At 52.8% G+C, this 24,062-nt stretch overlaps 1 protein-coding gene and 1 non-coding gene across 9 annotated transcripts in view; both read left to right on the top strand.

Annotated features, from left to right (window-relative positions):
* The first annotated feature begins 2,007 nt into the window (after window positions 1-2,007).
* Window positions 2,008-24,062, top strand: part of CARS1 (cysteinyl-tRNA synthetase 1) — a 55,718-nt gene continuing 33,663 nt past the window's right edge. For 2 of the 8 annotated variants that reach the window (XM_055271662.2, XM_055271654.2), the window contains exons 1-6: window positions 2,021-2,127; window positions 17,259-17,350; window positions 18,491-18,626; window positions 19,602-19,698; window positions 20,246-20,344; window positions 21,337-21,486. In XM_055271662.2, coding sequence (XP_055127637.2) covers window positions 18,613-18,626; window positions 19,602-19,698; window positions 20,246-20,344; window positions 21,337-21,486 — 360 coding nt within the window. In that variant the 5' untranslated portion in view covers window positions 2,021-2,127; window positions 17,259-17,350; window positions 18,491-18,612. Of the gene's footprint in view, window positions 2,128-4,475; window positions 4,640-11,515; window positions 11,765-17,258; window positions 17,351-18,490; window positions 18,627-19,601; window positions 19,699-20,245; window positions 20,345-21,336; window positions 21,487-24,062 lie in introns of those variants that run through there. The other 6 variants (XM_055271614.2, XM_055271606.2, XM_063644742.1 and 3 more) reach the window with 6 other exon arrangements.
* LOC129461782 (U1 spliceosomal RNA) lies at window positions 11,000-11,162 on the top strand. The gene has a single exon (XR_008650690.1). It is a non-coding gene; the product is annotated as a U1 spliceosomal RNA (small nuclear RNA).

Below are 24,062 nucleotides of genomic sequence, written 5' to 3' on the forward strand. Positions count from 1 at the left end.
AGGCTGGTTTTGCACTCCTGACCTCAAATGATCTGGCCGCCTTGGTCTCCCAAAGTGCTGGGATTACAGGCGTGAGCCATGGCGCCCGGCCCCACTTTGCAGATTTAAAAACAGGACATCTGGAAGCTCAAAGAAGTTAAACTCACCCCAGGTCTCACAGCCAAACTCTGGCTTGCCTGACCTGATGTCAGGAGGCTTTCTCAGTGCAAGAAAGGAAGGGCAGGGCAAGCCTTAGCCGACTGTTTATCTCCAAGAGGCTTCTGACTCTCCTGGGCACCTCCAGTTCCTTCTCCCAAGAAGGCACGTGGCCGAGCTGGGCTTGGGTGATTCATGGTCCTAGAGTGATGAGTGAGCAACAGGCACTGTGAGAGTCATGGTAGGACCTGGCCAGAACTTTGTCCCCTAAGTCCTGGACCTGGTCCCTTCTTTGGGATCAGTTGGGGTCTCACAGAGCCTCGCACGTCCTGGGCAAGTTACAGCACATGCTACAGGATCTTTGCAGAAATGTAAACAAACTCTTCTTTTTTTTTTTTCCAGCCACCAATAGAATTTAGAATTTATTTATTTTTTATTTTATTTATTTATTTATTTGAGAAGGAGTCTTGCTCTGTTGCCAGGCTGGAGTGCAATGGCAAAATCTCTGCTCATTGCAACCTCCGCCTCCCTGGTTCAAGCGATTCTCCTGCTTCAGCCTCCCGAGTAGCTGGGACTACAGGCAAGCGCCACCATGTCCAGCTAATTTTTGCATTTTTAGTAGAGACAGGGTTTCACCATGTTGGCCAGGATGGTCTCGATCTCTTGACCTCGTGATCCGCCCACCTCGGCCTCCCAAAGTGCTGGGATTACAGGTGTCAGCCACCGTGCCCGGCCTTAGAATTTTTTTTTTTTTTTAGAGACGGAGTCTTGCTCTGTTGCCCAGGCTGGAGTGCAGTGGCATGATCCCAGCTCACTGCAAGCTCTGCCTCCCGGGTTTGCGCCATTCTCCTGCCTCAGCCTCCCTAGTAGCTGGGACTGCAGGCACCCGCCACCACGCCCGGCTAATTTTTGTATTTTTTTTTTTTTAGTAGAGACGGGGTTTCACCGAGTTAGCCAGGATGGTCTTGATCTCCTGACCCTGTGATCCGCCCACCTCGGCCTCCCAAAGTGCTGAGATTACAGGCGTGAGGCACCGCGCTCAGCTGGCCTTAGAATTTATTACGAAATTAGACATGAGATTCCAAAAAGTAACTAGAAGATTTTTTATTTTTTATTTTTTGAGAAAGGGTCTCACTCTGTCGCCTAGGCTGGAATGCAGTGGCACAGTCATAGCTTACTGCAGCTTCAAACTCCTAGACTCAAATGATCCTCCCGCCTTGGACTTCCAAGGTGCTGGGATTACAGGCATGAGCCACTAGTCTTGGCTAATAACTTTTCTTGACATACTAAAATTCTGTTTCTTAAATAGCATTTCCTGTCATTTTGGGTGGGTGCACGAACCTGGGGTGGGATATCTTTGGGAGGTGACATCATGCACACAGAAGGCAGGAGCCCTAAGGGGGTTGGGGATGGCTCCAGAATGGGGTCTGAGAAGGAGTGGAGAAGCCTGTTCACGGAACACTTCATAGTGGCTTGCTTTCCGCAGGGTCATTGGCAGGGCGGTCCCTAGGCCTGGAGCGCGCTTCCCGCCCATCCCCAGGCCCTGCTCCAGGTCGGCCTCCTGGGAACTATCCCGTCTCGCCAGCACACCCTGTCCCGAGGCCGCCTCTGACCTCCAGGCTGGGCCTGGTCCCCACGGCGCTTAGCGCAATCGTGATTTAAACACCTATTATAGGACGCTCAGTCTTTAGTGCCTGTCTCCCTGCGGCTGGGCTGACTACTCCCAGCACGGACACTGAACGCTTGGCCGTGCGATGCTCCGGAGCGCGGGTCGCCATTGGGTTGAACTACAGCTCCTAGCATGCTCCGGGCCGGCGACATCCGGAGCCCCTGGTGGTTGCCTAGCGACCAGGCGTGTCCCGGAAGACTGGCCCGGCGCGGGGTGCGACTTCCGGGGCGGCGGTTGCATCAGATTCTAGGAAGTGTCTGTAGCTGTAGCTGCAGCTTCGGGTCCGGGATTCCCAGCCATGGCAGATTCCTCCGGGCAGCAGGGTGAGCGGCGCGGCCGGGCCAGGCTGAGGGCGGCTGGGGGCCTGACTGGGCGCTGGGTGCTGGGCTCGAAGGGCGGCGAGTCCTTATGTCTGAGGGGCCGGGGTGCCTGGGTTCGGAGGGGCGGCTGTGTCCGTGGTCTGAGGGGCGGAGGCGCCCGGGGTCTGAGGGGCGGCAGTGCCCGAGGTCTGAGGGGTGTCAGTGCCCGGGGTCTGAGGGACGGCACGTCCTTGGGTCCGAGGGGCGGGGGTGCCTGGGGTCTGAGGGGCAGCAGTGCCCGGGGTCTGAGGGGTGTCAGTGACCGGGGTCTGAGGGACGGCGGGTCTTGAGGTTCGAGGGGTGGCACGTCCTAGGATCCGAAGGACAACGGGTGCCCGGCTCCGTGGGACGGCCACTGGGACCCCTGGGACCCCTGCTTGAGGGTCTGCCAGACCCGTGGCTGGAGCACAGACCCCGCGGGGACCCGAGCCCGACCGGGGCGCTGCCCAGACCACCCAGCCTCAGTTTCTTCACTTGGTTCCTGCCGAGGTCCCCTTGCATCCTCACCCCGGGAGGTGGCCGTACATCAAACAGCCTCTCCCCAGCCGGTGCCTGGGCGGGCCCTCGCTCCCTCTTGCCCCAGCTGGACTTTAGGGGGGAGACAAAGGCCCAAGGGTTGTTTTGGTTTTCTGCCCAGACCTGGCAGCTTCCGAGAGGTGGGCGGAGGGCACCTGAGGTTGGTACTTAGGGAAATGGGGCAGAGGACGCCAGGGGTACGCGTACACACAGTAAAAGGGCTTGGGGCTTTACCAAGGCTTTCATCTCCAGTTCTGCAGGCAGTCCACTGCAAGCTGATTGTCAGAGCATTACTGCCCCATTTTATTGCCAACCCGGGAAGGTTCCCCAGGGACACAGCTGTGTCAGCTCCCCCAGTCACTCGTGTCACCAGCGGGTAGACCTTGAGAGACCAGTGAGTCTTCTCTCACTGTCCCTCCAGCAAGATTTTAGGTGCTGGAAAGGCAAGAGACTGAATCAGAAAGCCCAGATTCCTAACAGTCTGGAGCAGGCTTTCCAAAGGAAACATTCTCAGTATCTAGTTTTTAATTCTTTTGGCTGGCAAAAATTAGATGCAAGTTCTTCTAAGACACCTCCAGCCCTCACCCTCAGTTTAGATCGTACCAAGATTTCCTTAGCATCCGGTGGTGCCCTTTGCCCCTGAGGGTTTATTGGGCTATAGGTAGGTAGTTCTGACTACCTGGGTAATCTGGCGGCATGGGGACACCCAGATGACAGGGCTACACTCTTGTGTCAAGTGGCAGGAGGTAGTCACCTTCCAGGCACGCCACCTACCACCCTACCTGTGTGCCTGGATTCCAGCACCATCTCCACCCGTCCCAGAGCCAGGCAGCCCTCAGAAGTCACCCAGATTCCTGTAAAACAGCATCGTAGTTAACAGCCCCAACTCTGGAACCACCCTGGAAGGGCCAGAGTCCCAACTCTGCCCCCGCCCCACAGCAAACCATGGGTAATGGCTCCTACCTTGGAGCATGGAGTGTAAATGAATTAATAGATGGGAAGGACGTAGAAGAGTGCCTGGCACTCAGTAAGTGCTGTGTCCATGCTGAAAGTCAGAGCCTGTTTGTTTTCAAACTAAAAATGTGTTTTTGTTTATTTGTGAACGTAAATGACATATTAGTAGTGTTTTGTATCTTGTTTTTAAAAATAGCTTTAGAATTTTAGGTTTTCAGAGCCTTGTAAGAATTGCCTTCTTTTTGGAGCTTGCCATATAGTTTGGGATTGCCCTCTCCGGGCTGTCAGGGCAGCAGGCAGATTGCCCAGTCTTCAGCCTGCGCACAGCATCTCCAGCCAGTGTTCTTTTGCCCCAGGGCATGGCCCACTGCCTTTACTATCACCTCCTCCCATCACACACACACACTCTCAAAGATGAGAACAGGAAATAAAATCCAATCGTAGGCCGGGCTCAGTGGCTCACACCTGTAATCCCAGCACTTTGGGAGGCCGAGGCCAGCAGATCACGAGGTCAGGAGATCGAGACCATGATGAAACCCTGTCTCTACTAAAAATACAAAAAAAATTAGCCGGGCGCAGTGGCGAGCGTCTGACTACTCGGAGGCTGAGGCCGGAGAATGACGTGAACCTGGGAGGCAGAGCTTGCAGTGAGCTGAGATCGCGCCACTGCACTCCAGCCTGGGCGTCAGAGCAAGACTCCGTCTCAAAAAAAAAAAATCCAATCGTAAATGCTTTCAGTGACCATCTTCCCAGATTTTTCAAGTACGCCTTCATTTTTGTACCATCTTCCCTAAGTTGACTCAGAACGTCTATTTCTCTTTCCTGATCTCATTGCGTATACAGCTTCTCCTTTGTAGTCTTGAAGGTGCATAGGCTTGGTGCCTGTCCAAGAGCCTGATTATTTCAGAAGGATAAGTTTCATTTCTGAGGTTTCTAGGGTAGATGGAGCCTACCTCAGGGCCTTTTCGCACAGACTGGGGATACCACTTGGGCGGCTGCTCATCAGGTCAGACTTATAGTTTAATTTTTATACAGTTTAATTCAAGGGTCTTCATAATAACGCAGCTAGCATTTTTTCAGCATGAGTCTGTGCCAGGCACTGCTCTAAATGCTTTACATCTGTTATCTCCTGCCACCCTCGGAGGAACCCCTTTGAGGAAGATCCTGCTGGCATCTTGTATGGATGAGAATCCTGAGGTTCAGAGAAGTCAAGCAATCTGTCCACCATCATGACTAGCCAGAGGCACAGCCAGGCTCCCAACCTGGGCAGCCTGACTCAATAGGGACCTTAACTGCTGTGCTGTGCTGTGCTGTGCTGTGCTGTGCTGTGCTGTGCTGTGCTGCCTTTGATGATTCTCTTCAGACTCACAATAACTCAACCCAGTGAGTTAAGGCAGACGAGAATAAAGCTGATGCCCTTCGATGTTTTCCCCAGAGCCACATGAAATATTTGCTCCTCTATGAACTCAGGTACCATGTTTCCAGGTATTTGAAGAGTCTTAGGCAGTACCCTTGGGGTAGAGATTAAGCTATTTCCAGTGTGGGTGCTCTGGGTGGCAATATTGCTGTCTGATCACCCCACAGGCTCATTGTGAGGGATGCTGGATTCCCCTAATAATGAATAACTTCCCTCCCAGTAAGGAGGAAGATGGAGATGCCATTCTTGGGGGTGAGAGAGGCTGCCTGGGGGCTACCTTTGTGAACGAGTGGCAGCTGGACCTCCGGGGCTGGTGATCAGGATGGGGAGGGGGAGAGTAACCCCTCACCTGTAGGAGGAGGCTCTGGTCTCTGGGAGTGGGTGGTGTTGGCTCCTAGTTGGTGAGAGCAGGGGTGCATGCCCCTCTCTCCTCCCCACGATTCATGTCTGGGGGCTTTTTCCAGTCCCCTTCTGAGCACTTCTTGGGCAGGGAGTGGGTCATTGGGAAGGACCCAAGAGGAGCAACTATAGAGGGTGGGACCAGGGGAACATTTGCAGAAAGGGAGTAACCTGCAGGGTGGGATGTTGCCTGGACACCCACAAGATGAGGACCCTGGTGGGACCTTTGAAGTAGCAGGGTCAGAGGGCAAAGGGTCAGGGTGAGTGAGGGGTGCAGACCCCCACCAAACTGAGGCACTTATTAGGAGCTCAGACCTGCTGTAATGGGGTCTGCATTTTAGCAAGCTACCCACCCATGGGGAAGCTGATTTAAACCTCACTTGCTGGGCCCACCCCAGAGATTCTGATTTGGCAGGTCTCTGGCGAGCCCAAGAATGTGACTTCTCTGGATCCCCCAGGTTCTGCTGCTGATGGCACACCAGGGCCATGCCTGGAGTGGAGCTGGGAGAGCCTCAAGGGAACGCTGGAAGAGAAACAGGGCAGCCAGGAGAGGTTTAAATGCTGATAGGAGGCCAGGCATGGTGGTTCACGCCTATAATCCCAGCACTTTGGGAGGCTGAGGTGGGTGGATCACCTGAGGTCAGGAGTTCTAGACCAGCCTGGCCAATATGGTGAAACCCTGTCTCTACTAAAAATACAAAAATTGGCTGGGCATGGTGGCGGGCACCTGTAATCCCAGCTACTCGGGAGGCTGAGGCAGGAGAATCGCTTGAACCCCGGAGGCGGAGTTTGCAGTGAGCCGAGATCACGCCACTGCACTCCAGCCTGGGTGACAAGAGCGAGACTCCGTCTCAAAAAAAAAAAAATAAAATAAAATAAAAATAAATAAAAAATAAATGCTGATAGGAAAGAGCCAGAGAGAGGGAGAGGTCGCACTGCCACGGTTGTTTGACGTGTCAGGGATGTTCATTTGGTGTGGCTTTGTTTTGGTATCTGTGCTGAGTGATTGCCTGGTACTTGCATGTGATTTCAATAAATGTTCTGTAGAGACTCCACCTTTGTAGCTGGTGATAACCACCATCCACCTTTGGGAGATTCCCATGTCCCTCAATGTGTTGATGAACTGAACTGCAAGGTCACCCGGTGGTGGACATTCCTTCCCGTGCGGGCAGAGCAGGAGTTTCAGCATGGAGTGTGCAGGCTCTACGATGAGGGCCAGTGTCGAGGAACAGGTCCCTGGGAGGTTTTCCATCTGCCCAGAAGTGTTCTCATCTGATCTCAGCATCAGACTGATAGACCACAGCCTGGCTCAAACCCATGACCACTTGAAAGCTGACCTATTTTTATTTGTTTCCTCGAGACACACTTAAATGCAGCTACCACAATTACCCAAATGACTGTCTGCGTCCATCTCATGGAAGCCTGTCATTCTCCTGTGCTTCCCTGAGCACTGGCACCTTTCTGCTCTGAGAAGATCCTTCCCAAGCGTGGACTTGGTTCCCTTTTGATGAGCCGCCTAGGCTGCTCTAGACGGTACATTTAAGAATGATGTGATCCAAGATCAAGGCAGATTTGGTAATAAACTTTTAAAATAATAAAATTAATTAAATAAAAATGAGTGTGTGATCCCCAGGAAAACGCCAGGAAATTCTCTGTGTGTAGCATGCAGCTATTACAATAACATTAATAATACCAGAGCGATTATGATAATAATGATGGCAAACGGGGCCCCTGGCTCTGTGCCACGCAGCTTTTAAACATTTTACAAGTGTAATTTGACTTAATGGCCTGCAGCTTTACAAGGCTGATGTTATGAGCATGTTTTACCATGAGGAAATGCCGCCGTGTGTGTGAGTGTAGGCACTCAGCCCTGGAGGGCGTCGGGGCCGCCCCTCAGGTCTCCAGAGAGTGGATCCACAGCGGCTTCAGGTCCCAGACTGCTTCCTCAACACTCAAAGCCACTGCAGCCGTTAGGACATTTTATGTTTTTCTCATTTTAAAAATAGCAGACGCTTACTGCAGAAAATGTGAGCAATGTAGAAAAAGAGGGAATTAAAATCACCTGTAACCCCCTGTCATCAACCATGGTCACTGTCAGTGTTCGGGCCATTGCTGGGGTGGTCTCCATCAGAATCGACTGAGTGTCAGAGGCACATGACTGTCAGCTCACTGAGCTGGAAGCCGATGCTGTGTCACTGTTTCTCAGGGTGCTGCTGTTGTCTCTTCTTCCCTCTTGCTGTCGTGGAGTCCAACCCAGGCATGAGCAGTTGCAGAAGACCAAGGCTCAGGGAGGGGACAGGGGAGAGGAGTGTGGAGGGTCAGCATTGGGGAACAGCTTTCGAACTGTGGCCTGACCCATGAGGGGACAAGGCTCACCTTCCGGCTCTGTCCATCCCTCTTACAAGTTCTCTAATCTTTAGTGAACTTCATTTTCTGTATCATGAAATGGGACCACTGCTGGCAGCTACAGAGCTGTTGGAGGGAAATATCCAGCTAAACTAGAAGTCTCCTGGCTGGAAGTTGCTCTGCAAAAGAGTTTGTAGGAGTCTGATATTTATTTAGAGTTAGTTTTCCAGGACCTCACTTTGGGGTGCTTGGAGCTGCCATGGTGGGTCTGCCTCCGCCTCCGTCCTCCCTGATCTCATCTCCAGTTGGGTGGAGAGCGCATCTCCATGTAGGCAGCCTCCTTCCTCTCAGAGGGAAGCCCCCGGCAGTGCCAGTGCTGACACCGGGCCTGTAACTGTGGGGATGGGGCAAGTGAGAGGCCCTCAAGAGCTCCTGGCACCCCCCTGGCACCTTCAGCGGGGCCAGAGTCCGCCCCTGTTTCTCTTTCCTTGGACTGTTGGAAGAGCTGAAGTGAACAGTGACTTGTTCTTGTGTCTCTGATATCTTTGGGCAGCAGGGCTCCTGCTAAGCAAGCCCCTGGGGGCTCAAAGCAGCAGAGGCTGTGGCCAGTTCCCAGCACTGGTCCTTGTGCAGGTGTCTTTCTGAGAAGGGTGCATGAGGCCCAGTGTCATAGGGGAACGCCAGCCCACCGGTGGCATGCACTCTGTGGTGCCATTCTGCTGTCCACTCATCTGTTCCCTCGGTAACTTTAGCCAGTATCTGGAATGTCACACGCTCAGTTGTAGATGCTGAAGATCGAGCAGTGAATAAGGTAGATGGAGTGGTGGGGCAGATGGTGAAGGAAAGAAATGTGGGCATGTATTAGACAGGGGTGCTGCGGAGAGAAAGAGCAGCCAGGCTCAGGGTCTAGAGGCAGGTGCCATATGGACAGGGAGTCCTTGAAGATCTGGTGGGGAAGCCGCACCTAGCAGAGCTGTGAAGGATTAAGGGGCCTGCTGGTATTTGGGGAGCATGCCCCCTAAAAAAGGAGCAGCAGGTGGAGGGGCTGTGTGACTAGGGTATGGTGAGTCAGGTGGGGGCCCATGGCCAGCATGAGGACAGGCTTGTGCTGCTGGCGAAGTGGGTGTTAGGGGGCAGTAATGTGAACTTGCCCTTTGCAGCAGGGCTGCAGGAGCCCTGTGGCTGTGAGGGGAGAGCCATGCTGGCTACAGGTGGTGGTGTCTGGCTTGCAGGAATCCAGGTGACAAGGGCTGGCTCTCAAGTCCAAAGCCTCTTGAGTTAGAGGCCCTGGATCCTCCCGTGGGTTGGCTATGGGTGCTCCTAAGGATAACTTGTAAAGGGGTGTGATTCCAGCTTTGGCTAGAGAATGTGCCCAGACCTTTGCTTCTGGGTGCCTATGGCTGCTTGGAGTGGGTGGCCATCTTATTGGGGTCAGATGGGACAGTGGCTCCGTGCAGTGGGAAGGAAGCAGGGCAAGTTAGAGGGACGCTGCACTTCTCATCCCACCAGTGAGAGTCATCCCAGGAAGCCATTTTAAGCCCTGCATCCATGTTGAGACTTCAGGAAGGCTCTCCCACACAGTGCCCACCCCTTTACTGCAGAGAAGAGGTGGCTTCAGGACATCTTCTCTGGCAGCCATGGAGGCCGGGCCCTGGGGCATCACGTGGCTCCGTGGGCTCCCTGGCAGGTGAAGAGCTCGGCCCAGTGGGGGCATTCTTGCTGCTGCAGCTGTGTACTCCATTCTGACTCATCTTTGCTGACACTACAGCGTTCCTGGAAGTGCCAGTTATTGGCCTGACACGAAGGGTTTTCCCCACACTAAGCAAAGCAGAGAAAGGTATTCGTGTGCAGTTACCCCCACGACACACTCTGCTGTCTGTTTTCAGAAGCTGTGTGGGTTTGGTTGGGGTGACTCTGGCTCTGTGCCAGGAGTAAACACAGAGATGGGGGACAAAAGGGAATGGGAGAAGGCAGAGAGGGGGACTGTGATGTGCAGGGCATCTACGCCCCATGGCTGTGATGTCGGGCAGCCTGTGCCCAGGAAGGGCAGCTGGCACAGCAAGGGGTGGCCAGACATGTGCTTTCCTACCCTGAGTGAACTCTGGGGTGAGAGGGTATTTGTGTGGAAGGAGCAAGCATCGGTCTGTTTCCCACAGTCCTCTCAGCAAACACAATCACTGGTTCAAGGTTTGGATGCACCTGTGCTCATGGGCTCAGGGACCAGACTCCCTCCTCTGGCCAGAAGCCTGGCACCATCTGCCTGCTCTGCCCCCACTTTAGGGACGCGGGCTGGTGGACACAGCACCTGGTCCCCAACTCCCATTTTGGAGGTAATTGCAGGCAGATATTCCTTAGAATGGTGAGACAGATTTTATTCCCTAATTCCTGACAGTAGGGAAAGGAGCTGCGTTCCCTGCCAATTCAGCAGAGGTGACTTTTGGATTTAAAGGGAGAATGATTAGCTGGGCCTGGTGGCATGTGCCTGTAGTCCCAGCTACTCAGGAGGCTTAGGCTGGAGGGTCACTCGAGCCCAGCATTTTGAGGCTGTGATGAGCCTTGATTGCGCCACTGCACTCCAGCCTGGGCAGTAGAGTCAGACCCTGTCTCTAAAAAATAAAACTAAATAAATAAATAAAAATAAAAAAGGGAGAATGAAGGAGGAGAAGGAGGGTGGGCAGGGGCTCAAGTGAAAAATGCCATGGGGCTGGTCAGCATGCATGTGTCAAGGCGGCCTTGTCTACAGCTGGCAGTGGTGAAAGTTAGGGTTCTGCTCCTCCTCCCAGTGGTGACATGAGGAACAGTGGCTCTCGGGTCCTTGAGTGACACACCTGAGTGGTGGAGGTGCACACTTACTACTTTGAAGGCTCTAAGGAAGGAGGCTGGGGCCTGGGGCCAGGGGCCAGGTGAGGCTGGCTGGAGCAGCCACATTCTCCTGGCAGCCCTGTGCTTTCTTGGGCTGGTCCTTTGAGGGGGCCCAATCCTCCTGAGGCTGTGGCCTTGACCTGCAGAAGCCACGCTGGAGTCCAGCTGTCTCTTGGTGCAGGGGTGTAAATGGCACACATTGTCAATGTGGGGTTCTCCCTACCCCTCATCCCCCAGCACCCAGAGGGAAAGGGTGCGGCTGCGACAAAGAGGCTTGAAGTTGGTTTGGTTTCGGGGATTTTTGTTGTGAGTTTTTAAAAATTGAGGTAAAATTCACGTAACAGACTTAGCTGACAGGAGGGATGCCATGATCGTGTAGGGAGCTTTCCCAAGGCGAGGCTTATCCGTTACACTCCAGATGTGCTGACCCCTGTGATTTCCCCAAATATCAGAAACTGAACTGCGTAATTTGTGATGGTGTGGACCTGTGTTTGTGCTTTCCGTGATAGAAAAAATAAATTAAAAATGTAAAAACTAATTTATATGACATAAAATGAAAAGTGCACAATTCTGTGGTATTTGGTGCACGATGTTGTCATGCAGCCTTCAGTTCTGTCTAGTTCCAAAGCATTTTCATCACCCAAGAGGAAACCCATCCATACCTGTTAGGCGGTCACTCCCCCGACCCCAGTCGACACGCTGCCCCTGTGCCTTTACCTGTTCTGGATGTTTGGTGTCCAGGGAAGGGCTTGAACACCTTTTTCCTTGGTTCCGCACCATCCCCTAGTCCCTGTGTTTCTGGCGGCCTCTGGGCTGCCTGCCTGCCTGCCTGACACCATGTGCCCTCTGTCTTTGCAGCTCCTGACTACAGGTCCATTCTGAGCATTAGTGACGAGGCAGCCAGGGCACAAGCCCTGAACGAGCACCTCAGCACGCGTAGCTATGTCCAGGGGTACTCACTGTCCCAGGCAGACGTGGACGCGTTCAGGCAGCTCTCGGCCCCGCCCGCTGACCCCCAGCTCTTCCACGTGGCTCGGTGGTTCAGGCACATAGAAGCGCTCCTGGGTAGCCCCTGTGGCAAAGGCCAGCCCTGCAGGCTCCAAGCAAGTGAGTAACAGAGTGGGTTCCTTGGCCATTAGAACCTCTCTCCCAAGGTCAAGGGCTTTCTCCATCACCCTGGTGCTTACCTGGCGCCTGCGGATACCCCAGAGGGAGCCTCGCCCAAGTGTGTCTCGAGCAAGTGGCCTGGATGGGCAGATCCAGCGCTTGCTGGATGGAGGTTGGGATAAAATCACGCCCCATGGAGTTGGTTATTCAGGAGCAAGATGTTCACATCACTGGTGTAGCAGGATTGCCTGAGGTGGTGGGGTGCAGAGCCGCTGCGGCTCTGGGGTTCCACATAGCATGCCCAGGCCACGGGCCCTAGCCTTGTGATTTTTAGCTAAGGCTGTGCCTTGCTCTGGTTGACTCAGTTCTTTATTTTTTCCATAAGATTGTAGCGTGTCTATCCTCCAGCTTTAGAATCATTGAATCCTAAAGTTGTTAATTGGCATTGAACTTTTTTTTTTTGAAATGGAGTCTCGCTCTGTCGCCCAGGCTGGAGTGCAGTGGTGCGATCTCCGCTCACTGCAAGCTCCACCTCCCGGGTTCACGCCTTTCTCCTGCCTCAGCCTCCCGAGTAGCTGGGACTACAGGTGCCCGCCACCATGCCTGGCTAATTTTTTGTATTTTTAGTAGAGACGGGGTTTCACCGTGTTAGCCAGGATGGTCTCAATCTCCTGACCTCGTGATCCGCCTGCCTCAGCCTCCCAAAGTGCTGGGATTACAGGCATGAACCACCGCGCGCGGCCGGCATTGAACTTTTTAAAAATCAGAAATAAGTCATTTTTTCTCTTTGAGATGATGTCTGTCCCGTAGCTCCAGCCTGTTGGTGCTGGTTGTGTCTGTGGAACGTGCCTGTGGTTATTTGCAGGAGATACTCCTGGGATGCCTGCGTGGCTTTGTCACTCTCTGTGGCAAATCTGAGGGGGCTCCGTGCCATCATCACTGAAGTATGCCTTTGGGTGGCTCAGCTCCTCCTGTGGCTGTGGGCACTTCCCCACCTTCATGTGGGGGCAGGTTTAGTGCTGTTTTCTGGTGGTCCTGGCTGTACCTGGCAGCCTTCTGGGGGCTTCTCCAGACTCCGTTGGGGCCTGGGATTTGGAACATGCCACCCTGCCTCTGCCATGGGTCAGGCCTCTGCTAGACCATTGTTTCAACCAGGGGGGAGGTGGGGATGTCACATCTCCTAGGGGTCGTGTTTTCTGGATAACTCTGCAGCAGACACTCCTTCCCCAGCATAGGGTGGAGGCCGTTGCTGTGCAGGTCATGTCCTTCCCCATGTAGCCATTCCTGCCTGAGCCTCCAGCACGGTCACCCAAGTGACACCTGTGCTATGAGGTGCCTTCTCTCCAAGGGCTCGGGTGTCAGGTTGTTTCCCCTGCCGTGTGCCATTCCAAGACACAGCCAGAGGGGGCAGGCTTAGGGAGGGTGGAGCGGGCCCGGCCCCTCCAGCTCAGCAGTGGCCTGTCCAGTCTTCCCTCATAGGGATTTGCTGAAAGAGCGGCACAGACACAAGCCTCCATCCACACTGTGGGATGAAGGAAGGGTTTTGCTCCTGCAAACACCTGTTAACCTACAGAGAGGAAGCAGAGCCACGTTGCTGTGTAACAGAATGGACCGTGGATAGCACTAATGGAGTTGTTGTGCCCTCCCCAGGTTCCAAATCTCATCACCCAGGCTGCGCAAGAGGCTGCCAGGGTCTGCTTGTGCCAGGAATGATGGACATTATGTCAGGCGACCCTCACTCAAGCTTGGTGTACACTGAGCAGGGGATGAGCAGGGGCTGAAGGGGGAGGTGGGAGCTGGAGTCGGGGACTGCTAGAGCATCCAGTGACCTTGAGTGGGTCCGAGGCGCCATGGAGTCCAGTGTAGTGTCCTCGCCCATGTCCCTGGGATGACAGTAGCTGTGGATCTCCCTCCATGCAGCTATGAGAATCAGAGCCGCTTGCCTCACTGAGTGGGAACGCCCTCTATTTCCATTGCTCATGCTCCCCAAGCATGCACCTTCCTTCCTGGCACGGTGGGCCATGTGCCCCTCCTCCTACTTGCCCTTCCACCTCTGTTGGCCATCCCAGCAGCATCAGATGTGCCTGTGTCCGGCCCTCAGTATGCCTGCCTGTTACCAGCCCCTCCCATGTGCCTTCTGTGTCCTATCTCCAAGATCCTCTCAGACATGGAAAGACTCTGCTTGGCCAGGCGCGGTGGCTCACTCCTGTAATCCCGCACTTTGGGGGCCGAGGCAGGCGGATCACGAGGTCAGGAGATTGAGACCATGCTCACTAGCTCCATGACACCCTGTCTCTACTAAAAATACAAAAAATTAGCCGGGCGTGATGGCGGGCACCTGTGGTCCCAGCTACTCGGGAGGCTGAGGCAGGAGAATGGCGTGAACCCGGGAGGCGGAGCTTGCAGTGAGCCGAGATCGTGCCACTGTACTCCAGCCTGGGTGACAGAGCGAGACTCCGTCTCGGGGGGAAAAAAAACAAAAAAAAGGAAAGGCTCTGCTTAACCCCTAGGTCCCTACTCCTGTGAAGCCAGACCCCTTCCTGGCGGATCCCTTCCCTGGATTGCCAGCCTCCAGCACGGAGGTCCACTGGATATGAGGACGTTGAACTTGTTGAGCACTTCTCACTCGCAGTGGAGGCTCAGCCCTTCCAGCCTGCTGGCCTCTCCCTACCCCCCGGGAAGGAGTGTCAGGCATACCCTTCACTGAGGAGGGTGTGGGTCTGTCAGACGCCGAGGCCATGGTTTTAGGAACATGAAGGTTTGGTGTTGCTCTCACCCTTGGATGGAGGACCCTTAACTTCCTGATGAAGGATTTCTCTCCATGAACCCCTTGCTTGGGTCTTGTCTGCATCTGGTGTGACGTAGGCAGACTGCTTGCCACTTCCTGGCTTCTCTCTCCATCGTTTTATCTTCAGCCTCCCACATCCCTGTTTCAAAGCCATGTCTCTCATGAGCGGTTCATAGTTGTTCTGTTGTTGGATCACTCAGGTCAGGGTGGGACTGTGGAATCAACAAATGTGTGTTCATTTTTTCCAAAGAAACGAAAGCACAGGCCCGGCGCGGTGGCTCACACCTGTAATCCCAGCACTTTAGGAGGCCGAGGCAGGCAGATCACAAGGTCAGGAGTTTGAGACCAGCCTGGCCAATATGGTGAAACCCCATCTCTACAATACAAAAATTGGCGGGGCATGGTGGCGGGCGCCTGTAGTCCTAGCTACTTGGGAGGCTGAGGCAGGATAATTGCTTGAACTCGGGAGGCCGAGGTTGCAGTGAGCTGACATTGCGCCACTGCGCTTCAGCGAGATTTTGTCTAAAAAAAAAGAAAAAGGGCAAGGGTCCTTATGTGATATCTCTCAGTTCTTCCCTTTTGCAAATCTGAATTTGTATATCTGGGCCTGGTAACCCGTTTTCCTGGGGAGCCCATCGCCAGCTGTGTGGAGATAGCAGCCTTAGGGGAGCTGGAATGCTGGCTGTGGCCAGGCTTCTTGGACGAGCTTTCAGTCCTGTGAAGCCTGGGCCGTTTCCTCATAGCAGGGTGAGTGTGATGATCCCGTGGCCTCACGGCTGTGTTTCTGGGCAGTGTCTCCAGCTGTCTGAGATGGCAGCAGTGTCCTCTTGAAGGAGCTCCAGGGTCTTTGTGAGAGAGGAGAGTGATGGGATCCTAGAGTGGCCGGTGAATGCCTCCAGGCACTGAGTGAGATTCTCCTTCAAGGGCTTGTGAGGCATTTAAAGTACACTGAGGCCAACCTGCACTTGGCCCCAATAAGCACATGATGTTTGATTAAGATTGGAGATTGCCCGCGCTTTAGAATCTGACCACCTGTGACTGCTGGAACTCACCTAGAGTCGGGGCTCCTGCTGAGCACTGGCCCTCTCTCCATCTCCTGCCCCATCTCCAACCTGCACACACTACCCCCACTGCCCAGACACACATGGTGCAGCCACCCTCCTTCCTCCCCTTGGCCTGTTAGTCATCAGCGTCTGCCGTCCTGGCTCGTGTGGCCTGAGCAGGAGCCAGGAGGCCAGGAGATGGCTGGTGCCCAGGACCAACTTCCCATGATCAGTGTGTGGCGATTTGCTGGCCATGCTGCCAGACCCTCTGGCACAGAAGCCAGGGACAGGAGGAGGCAGGATGCGAGCACCCTGGTGAGCTGCCAGGTGGCCTGCTGGGGTGGGCCCAGGTCAGTGCCAGGAGTATCCATCTCATAGGCCTTCCTGGTGCCACTCAGCAGAGACATGTGAAGCCCTTCCCAGGGCCAGGCACCAGCTGGGGTCAGAGGTGCCCAGCAGAGCATAATGCAGAACCTGGACCTGTGGGCGACGACTGTGGAGAAAAGTGGGGATCTGCTGAGGGGGCAGGGCAGGCCGGAGCCGGCTGAGGGCAATGGGAAAGTCACCAGGTACCGTCCTCCACACCTAGCTTTGCAGGATTGATGTTTCAGAGGGTGAATAATCACCCTGTGGCTGCCCCTGGCCCCAGGGACAGAGCTCTGCCCCTTCAGGGGTCTCAGATGCAGGTTGTCTAAGGACAGCCTTGTGCCAGGTTGGAAGCCAGGCCTGGAAGCAGTGTGGTCAGAGCAGCCCAGGCAGCCCACAGGCGAGTGGAGGGGAACAACTGGGAAAGTCTGGCCAGAAGGAGGTGACTGGACTGAGGGGCTGGCTGGCAGGGGTCTCCGCCTGGAGGCTGAGAGGAGCTCAGGTTATTTATGAAGGCAATATAGACCTATGTGGAGCTTGAAGCCCAGTGTCTGGATCAGAGTCTGCTGGGCTGTGGGCCCAGAGCTGGGAGTAGCCACTCACTTCTGCAGTGTCCGAAGTGATGAGGAGGGGCTGGGCTGGAGCCAGTCTTGCCTGCTGGCCATGGCCACGGGGGTCCTTTCTGCTCTGACTCCTGGCTTCTGTTGCAAGGGCTTGGAGGCTTGGAGGTGGCCTCTGTCCCAACAAGAGTCCTCAAAATCGTCAGTTTGTCCAGGTGAGGGATCCTGGGTGGGGGAGGTTCCCAGGGCTGTGGAAGCACAGACCATACCTTGTCAGTGTTAAGCCCTCACTGACCAGGAGTGCCAGGTGGTGTTGTGCTCACTGCCAGCAAGGGGCCAGTATTTGAAGAGCAGTGGAATGTGCTGGGCACGCTGTGTAGGCATTCCTCAGCCCTCTGGGGTTCTGAGGGTGTTATTGGGGTATGCTGCCATACAGAATATGAGAAAGCAAAAAAAAGACGCAGTTGTCAGGAGGCAGAGCTTGCAGTGAGCCGAGATCACACCACTGCACTCCGGCCTGGGCGACAGAGCGAGACTCCGTCTTAAAAAGAAAAAAAAAAAAAGACGCAGTTGTCTTTGCCCTGCGTAATGTTGACCGAGGTTCATGTGGTTTCACATTGTTTAAATTTCATGGAAAACTATAGTCCCGTTGTAAAAACCAAGTCTCCAGATGAAGAGGTGACTTGCACTTCCTGGTGCTGCCCCTGGACCCTGATCCTGTTCTCTCTGCCTCCCAGGCAAAGGCCGGCGTGTGCAGCCCCAGTGGTCCCCTCCTGCTGGGACCCAGCCGTGCAGACTCCACCTTTACAACAGCCTCACCAGGAACAAGGTAAGGAGGACACAGATGCCGTGGCACGCACACGCACACGATGGGGAGGCAGGACGGCCCATGTGCCTTGTCACACAACAGACTTCTCTGTTCCTTGTGTTGGGCTCTGGAGTTCCATAAATCCAGGTTTAAGATCCTTCAGTCACTTCCATGTTATAGTCTCTGTGGCCCAGAGGCAGAGCTGTCCTCTGAAACCCAGACACGTGAAGTATCACGCCTCATGTGGAAGCCTGCCCATGACTTCTGGGCATGGATCACCCTGGCTTGTCTCTCGGACTCTGCCCAACCATGAATACTTGAGGTCATCCACAGCCAGGCCTTTCAGGAGGACGCGTGGTTGCAGCAGGTGGCACTGTATGAGCCAAGTAGGTTGGACAAAACGGCAAACCGGCTGGATGTTGTTGCGAGCACAGCAGGTTTTGAGAAGAAGGCAGGATTGGTTCCTAACAGAATGGGGTTTGCATGGGTTGCTTGGCTCAGGGCATGGCCAGTGACTCCAGTGATTTCAGACCAGGCTCTGGCCGGGGCTGCTTGGATTTCCATCAGGGAGCACGTTTGGCAGACAGAGAGTCAGGTGTGAGGGAGTTCATGGCCTTCCTTGGGAAACTGGTTGAGGATGATGCCCCCAGAGAGGTCTGAGGATGCTTGGATGCTGGGGAGTGGTGCCAGAGCAGCAGTGAGCAGCACCACAATTCAGGGGTCCTGGCCTCCAAGCCAGACTCCTCCAACAGGGACTGACCCTGGCCAAGTGTTGTCTTCCTCAGTTTCTCCATCTGTAAAAAGAAAATGACATAACCTACGTCCTAGAGTGTACTGCGTATTGAATATTTAGCTCAGGGCCTGGCACATGGTAGGTACTCAGTAAATATTAGCTGTGTTAGTGTTAAATAAGCAGCATTTCAACAATAAATAAAATCATTGATTCCCTTTATCGCCTCCCTCCATAGATGAGTAGAACCCCAGGGAGGAAGAGGCTCCACCCACCCAGGGCTTAGTGGGTGGGAGGTGCTGTACATCTCACTGGGCTCCCACTGAGACTGTGACTTTTCACAATAAAACAAAATGGTCTCTGTTGAATTGTTTACACAAAACACAAACCACACTGTGATGTTTGTTGCTGTTTTTGGTAATCCTGTGCAGTGTTTCTTGCATTTCTTGTGATCGTCATTCCTTCATTCCTAACAAAGGAAGTGTTCATACCTCAAGATGGGAAAAAGGTGACGTGGTATTGCTGTGGGCCAACCGTCTATGACGCATCTCACATGGGGCACGCCAGGTAGGTCCACTGCGGGGTGTCCCTGCAGCTTCTGCAGTTGCACGCAGAAGTCAGAGCCATTGGGATCCACAGCAGGGATCTTAGGTCCACAAAGATCCTAGATCTGCTACAGAGACCTAAGATTTGAGGAATCAAGCCTGAATTTCTTCCCTTATTTTTAAGATGAAAGTTTTAATTCCATAAGTAATCCATATTCACTGCAGAAAGACTACAGATCACCAAAAAGAAAATGTCCATAGCCTCACTGCTAACATGCTGGACTCGACCTGGGCACTTTTTCTCACAAACCTTAAAGTTTTCCCTCATCCCTCAAGTGCTCGTGGGGGTCCCCAGATGCTGAGTTCCCGTGACACTCAGACCTGACAGGCCTGACGCTGAGTTGGCTGTGATCCCCCGACCACTGGATGGTCATGGCTGTAGCTCCTGACGAGTAGCTGGCTGTTGGGGTAAATGCCAGAGTCTTTTTATTTGTTCATGTTTTAGTTGCAGTGCCAAGGTCATGTATAGTCAACCCTTGAACAACCTGGAGGGTAGAGGGTGTGACCCTCTGCACAGTTGAAAATCCACACGTAACTTTTGATTCCCCAAAAACTTCACTACTAAAGTAGCCTCCTGTTGACCAGAAGCCATACCAATAGCATGCCAGTCAATGAACACATATTTTGTATATACATTACATACTGTATTCCTAATGATAAAGGAAGCCAGAGCAAAGAAAATATTATGAAGAAAATGATAAGAGAGAGGAAATATATTTACTATACATTAGGTGGAAGTGGATCATTATAAAGGTCATCATCCTTGCCATCTTGACGTTGAGTAGACTGAGGAAGAGAAGGTGGGGGGGTCTTGCTGTTTCAGGGATGGCAGAGAAAATCATATATAAATGGACTCATGCAGTTCAAACACATGTTGTTGGAGGTTCAGCTATACATATCATCTGGTTTGGAAATGTTTGTTTTTTCATTGCTTTAGGTCCTACATCTCTTTTGATATCTTGAGAAGAGTGTTGAAGGATTACTTCAAATTTGATGTCTTTTATTGCATGAACATTACGGATATTGATGACAAGGTAAAGGAAATTTGTAAGATCAAATTTTAAATGCAATTGGATGGCGTAAAAGAAGATAGGACTTTCGCGTAAGTAAATAAAATAATGTAGGCTTGAGCTAGCTTGTGTTTTGACCTGATAAACATCATTTTAATCCCCTCAATGAGTTAATATTCCCACTTATGCTACTGATATGATCATTTCTATGATGTTCAGACACGGTTAGAAACCTGCATGTTGCTCAGGGGTCGGTAGCCCTGGGTGTTTTACAGAAGGAAGGCCTCCCATAGCACGCACTTCGACATGTGGCTTGCAGGGGAAGCTGGGGCCCCCAGGGCTCATTTCGTTAAGCGTCAGAAAGATCACGTTAGGCCTTGGGCACTACTTGGCAGGTGGGAGATGGAGGGTGGTGTTTCTATTTGATGATGGTGTGCATGTCCGGGGCCCACAGTTGTCTCCCACCACCCTCACCCTCACTTAGAATTGGCCAAGGGAGAGAATGGGCTGCTGCAGAGGGATGCAGGTGGGCTCCAAGCATCACTCCCCAATGTCTGCCTTCCCTCCCCAGATCATCAAGAGGGCCCGGCAGAACCACCTGTTCGAGCAGTATCGGGAGAAGAGGCCTGAAGGGGCACAGCTCTTGGAGGATGTTCAGGCCGCCCTGAAGGTGGGCCTCTTGCTGTCTGCTCTAGAAACCGAGCCCTTTGCTTTCTGTTCTCGGTCCTTTGTAGGCTACTGTCCCTAGGGTAGTGTCGGTCTCACAGGCTTTCACAAAGTGTATGTTACTCAAGCCAGTTCCATCAGGGGCACTGAAGTCTCTATAGGTAAGGTCCCCTGGCTTGTGACAAAGTCACCAGGAAAGACGTACTGGAGTGGAGTGGAGAGTAGGTGACATTCCTGCCACTTACAGGAAAACAACTGAATTCATCACGGTGCCACTAATTACACTTATAAAAATGCTTACCAATATTTCTGTCTAATTTTCAATGCCAAGGTTACAACTAAATCAGAAACTTCTGCCCAAGATACAAAAGCTATACTAAGCTTTTTAATTTGGTAATACTGTAAATTTTCAGAATCTTTTGAAGAAATTAGTTATCTCTAGTATTTTCATTCTGAATAACCATTATTATATAGTTATTTTTATTACAATAGTAAGAATAGGTCATTTTACTCTCTACTAATTATCCCTAGTAATTACAGTAATCATTATGGATATGTTTATGGCGTTTTATCTCTGGAATTAAAAACAGGAATAAAATTAGAGCTTAGCAATCCTTTAGGTCAGTGAGGCCTGAGTACCTTCCTGATGGATGTGTCTGCAGCACACCTCAGAACCCACTGGGTGGCCCACTTTTCCTCATCCCCAGAACAGCCCTAGAAATACTGCTCTCACACCCAATTTGCATGGGAGAAACTGAGGCACAGAGTGGTTAGGTGCCCTGTCCAGGGTCACACATGAGAGGGCAGAACCAGGAGCTCCTGAGCCGGGAGCTTCGGTCTCTCTTAGTTACTTACTGCCCGGCCACTTGGGGTGCAAACTTCTCTATCTCTATGGGGCCATGGGAAGCACTGGTCTGTTTTCTACCTGGAATCCCCTTTATGAACTTGGGGTTTTGCTGAGCAGTATCGAATAGGTTTGACATCTCTTTATTGTAGACATTTTCAGTAAAATTAAATGAGACCACGGATCCCGATAAAAAGCAGATGCTTGAACGGATTCAGCATGCAGTGCAGCTTGCCATGGAACCACTTGAGAAAGCTGTGCAGTCCAGACTCACTGGAGAGGAAGTCAACAGCTATGTGGAGGTGAGGCTTCACACATCTCCCAGCCAGCCCTTTTGGGTCAAATGTCGGGCCGTGCATAGACTGATCTGTGTGCACAGATTGATTCCACAGATTGTCTCAGTGGAGGACACTCTGTGTCTCCTGTAGCTCCACTGTGGCAGGTGGCCCTGTTCTGTGGTGGCTGAATCAGTGCCCCTCCCCTCCCACACCCTTTTGCCCCATTTCCTGCCCCATTTCCTGGGTGCAGAGCCTGTGCCACTGGAAGGAGACTCAGGATCCACACCCTCCCACCACTTCCATCAGATAGGCAGCAGGTGCACTTGGAACATGGGGAGGCAGCCTTCTGTCGACGTGTTCCAAGATTCTCCAGCGGACTTTCCCCACACCAGCTGGAGAAGGAGGAGCAGGGATTAACATTGAATTGAGCATTGAGGGCTGTGGGTACCTACTGAGCTTGGGGCCTTCATGTTGACCAGCTCTCCTGTCCCTGCCAAGATCTCCTTCAGACACAGGGCAGAGACCTGGGTGCAGAGGGGACCCTGCCCTCTTCCTGAGGCCTTTCCCTGTGGCTGGCGCCCTGGACACAGTCAGGAAGGCCTTCTCCTTTGTGCCAGCGCCGCCTGCTGGTCACCCTTTAAGAACTCGATGGAAAAGAGAAGAGACGGCTGCAGCTGTGCTTAGAAAAAGAGGCTCCACTCAGGCCGCAGCCCCCCTTCCCTCACCACTGCCCTGGCCCCACCTCAGTGACGGGGCAGGGAGTCTGTGTCTGCCCTTCGCCAGCATGTTTCTTTCTAGTTTGGTCTCTTCTGTGTCCTGACTCAGCAGATCGCTTCGTTGCGCCTGTTTCCAAACTTCATGGAAACGCGCCGTGTGTGTAGTCGTCAGTGTGCTTTCACCCAAGCTGTGCTTCTGGGACGGACCCACATGTGGTCGCTGTCACTCCCTCAGTGCCTGCCTGGGGGCCGAGCTGTTTGTCTGTTCTCCTGGGATGGGCAGTTAGGTTTCCTTCTTACCAACAATGCTGCTGTAATTTTTTTCCCAGTTGTTCCACTAATATTCTTTTTTTTTTTTAATTGTGGTAAAACACACATCATAAGAAATTTACCATCTTAGCCATTTTTAAAAACTTTGTTTTTGTAGAGACAGGGTCTTTTTGTGTCTGGTTTATTTTGCCCAGCATAGTGTCCCCATGGTTGACCCATGCTGTAGCGCATGTCGGACTCTGCTTCCTTCCTATGGCTGAATGATGCTCTGTTGTATATAGATGGGCCACATTTTGCTCATCCTTTCACCTGCCCGTGGACATATGGGTTGTTTCCACCTTTTGACGATGCGAGTAATGCTGCTATAAACCTGGGTGTACAAATATCTGTTTGAGTTCCTGCTTTCACTTCTTTTGAGGATATACCCGGAAGTGGAATTGCTGGCTCATATGATGATTCTATTTTTGATATTCTGCATAACCACCGTATTGTTTCTGCAGTGGCTGCACTGTTACACATTCCCACCCATAGTGCACTAGGGTTCTGTTTTCTCCACATCCTTGCCAAAGCTTGTTATTCTTCATTTATTTTCATCCCAGTAGGTGTGAAGTGGTATACTGTGGTTTTGGTTTGCATTTCCCTAATGGCTAGTGATGTGGAGCGTCTTTTCCTGACCTGTGACTTGTTTTGTGTTGTCTCTAGGTGGACATTTGCAAGTTTCTTTAGGCCATATAACTGCAAGTGGAATCGCTGGGTTGTGTAGGATATATGTAAGTGACTGTGTCGGGGGTTCCCAACACTGCCCACACACTCTGGGGTCCTCTAGAAGGACTCATGAGACTCGGCATCGAGTTATCATCTCGTCTAAGGTTTGTAACAGTGACACAGTGAGGAGCAGAAGCTCAGATGGAGTCTTCAATCATCCATGGGCAGGCTGCTGAAGCTTCCTCCCGCCCTCCCATGAGGGGACACAGCACACTCTCCCCCGCCAGGAAAAAATGCAGCCACATGTGTGAAATGTCCCTCCCTAGGGAAGCCCGTCACATAGGCACCCTCTGCCTGGCACATGCCACAATTCCCGACTCCCCAGGAAGAAAGCTGGTGTTCCACCTGCATAAGCCACAGTGTTTGTTCAACAGCCCATGGGGGCTGCTGCCACAGAGCTGGGTTTCCCGGCCTCTTAGCACAGGGGACATTTCAGCTCCTGGATGCCAGCTAATGGCCAGCTCTGCAGGCAGGCCTTTCTCAGGTGGCAGACACAGACCTGCTAGGCTCACTCTTATCTTCATAGTAGCCATATCAGAAATGTCTATATGGCCAGGCACAGTGGCTCACACCTGTAATCCCAGCACTTTGGGAAGCCAGGGCAGGAGGATCACTTGAGCCCAGGAGCTCCAGACCAGCCTAGGCAACATAGTGAGACTCTATTTCTACAAAACATTTAAAAATTAGTCCAGCATGGTGACACATGCCTGTGTTTCCAGCTACTGGGGAGGCTGAGGTGAGACAATAACCTGAGCCCAGGAGTTTGAGGCTGCAGTGAGCCATGAACACACCACTGCACTCCAGCCTGGGCAGCAGAGTGAGACCCAGACTCTTAAAAAAAAAAAAGAA

Source organism: Symphalangus syndactylus, chromosome 1 (assembly GCF_028878055.3).
Source record: "Symphalangus syndactylus isolate Jambi chromosome 1, NHGRI_mSymSyn1-v2.1_pri, whole genome shotgun sequence".
In the NCBI taxonomy this organism is placed as follows: domain Eukaryota; kingdom Metazoa; phylum Chordata; class Mammalia; order Primates; family Hylobatidae; genus Symphalangus; species Symphalangus syndactylus.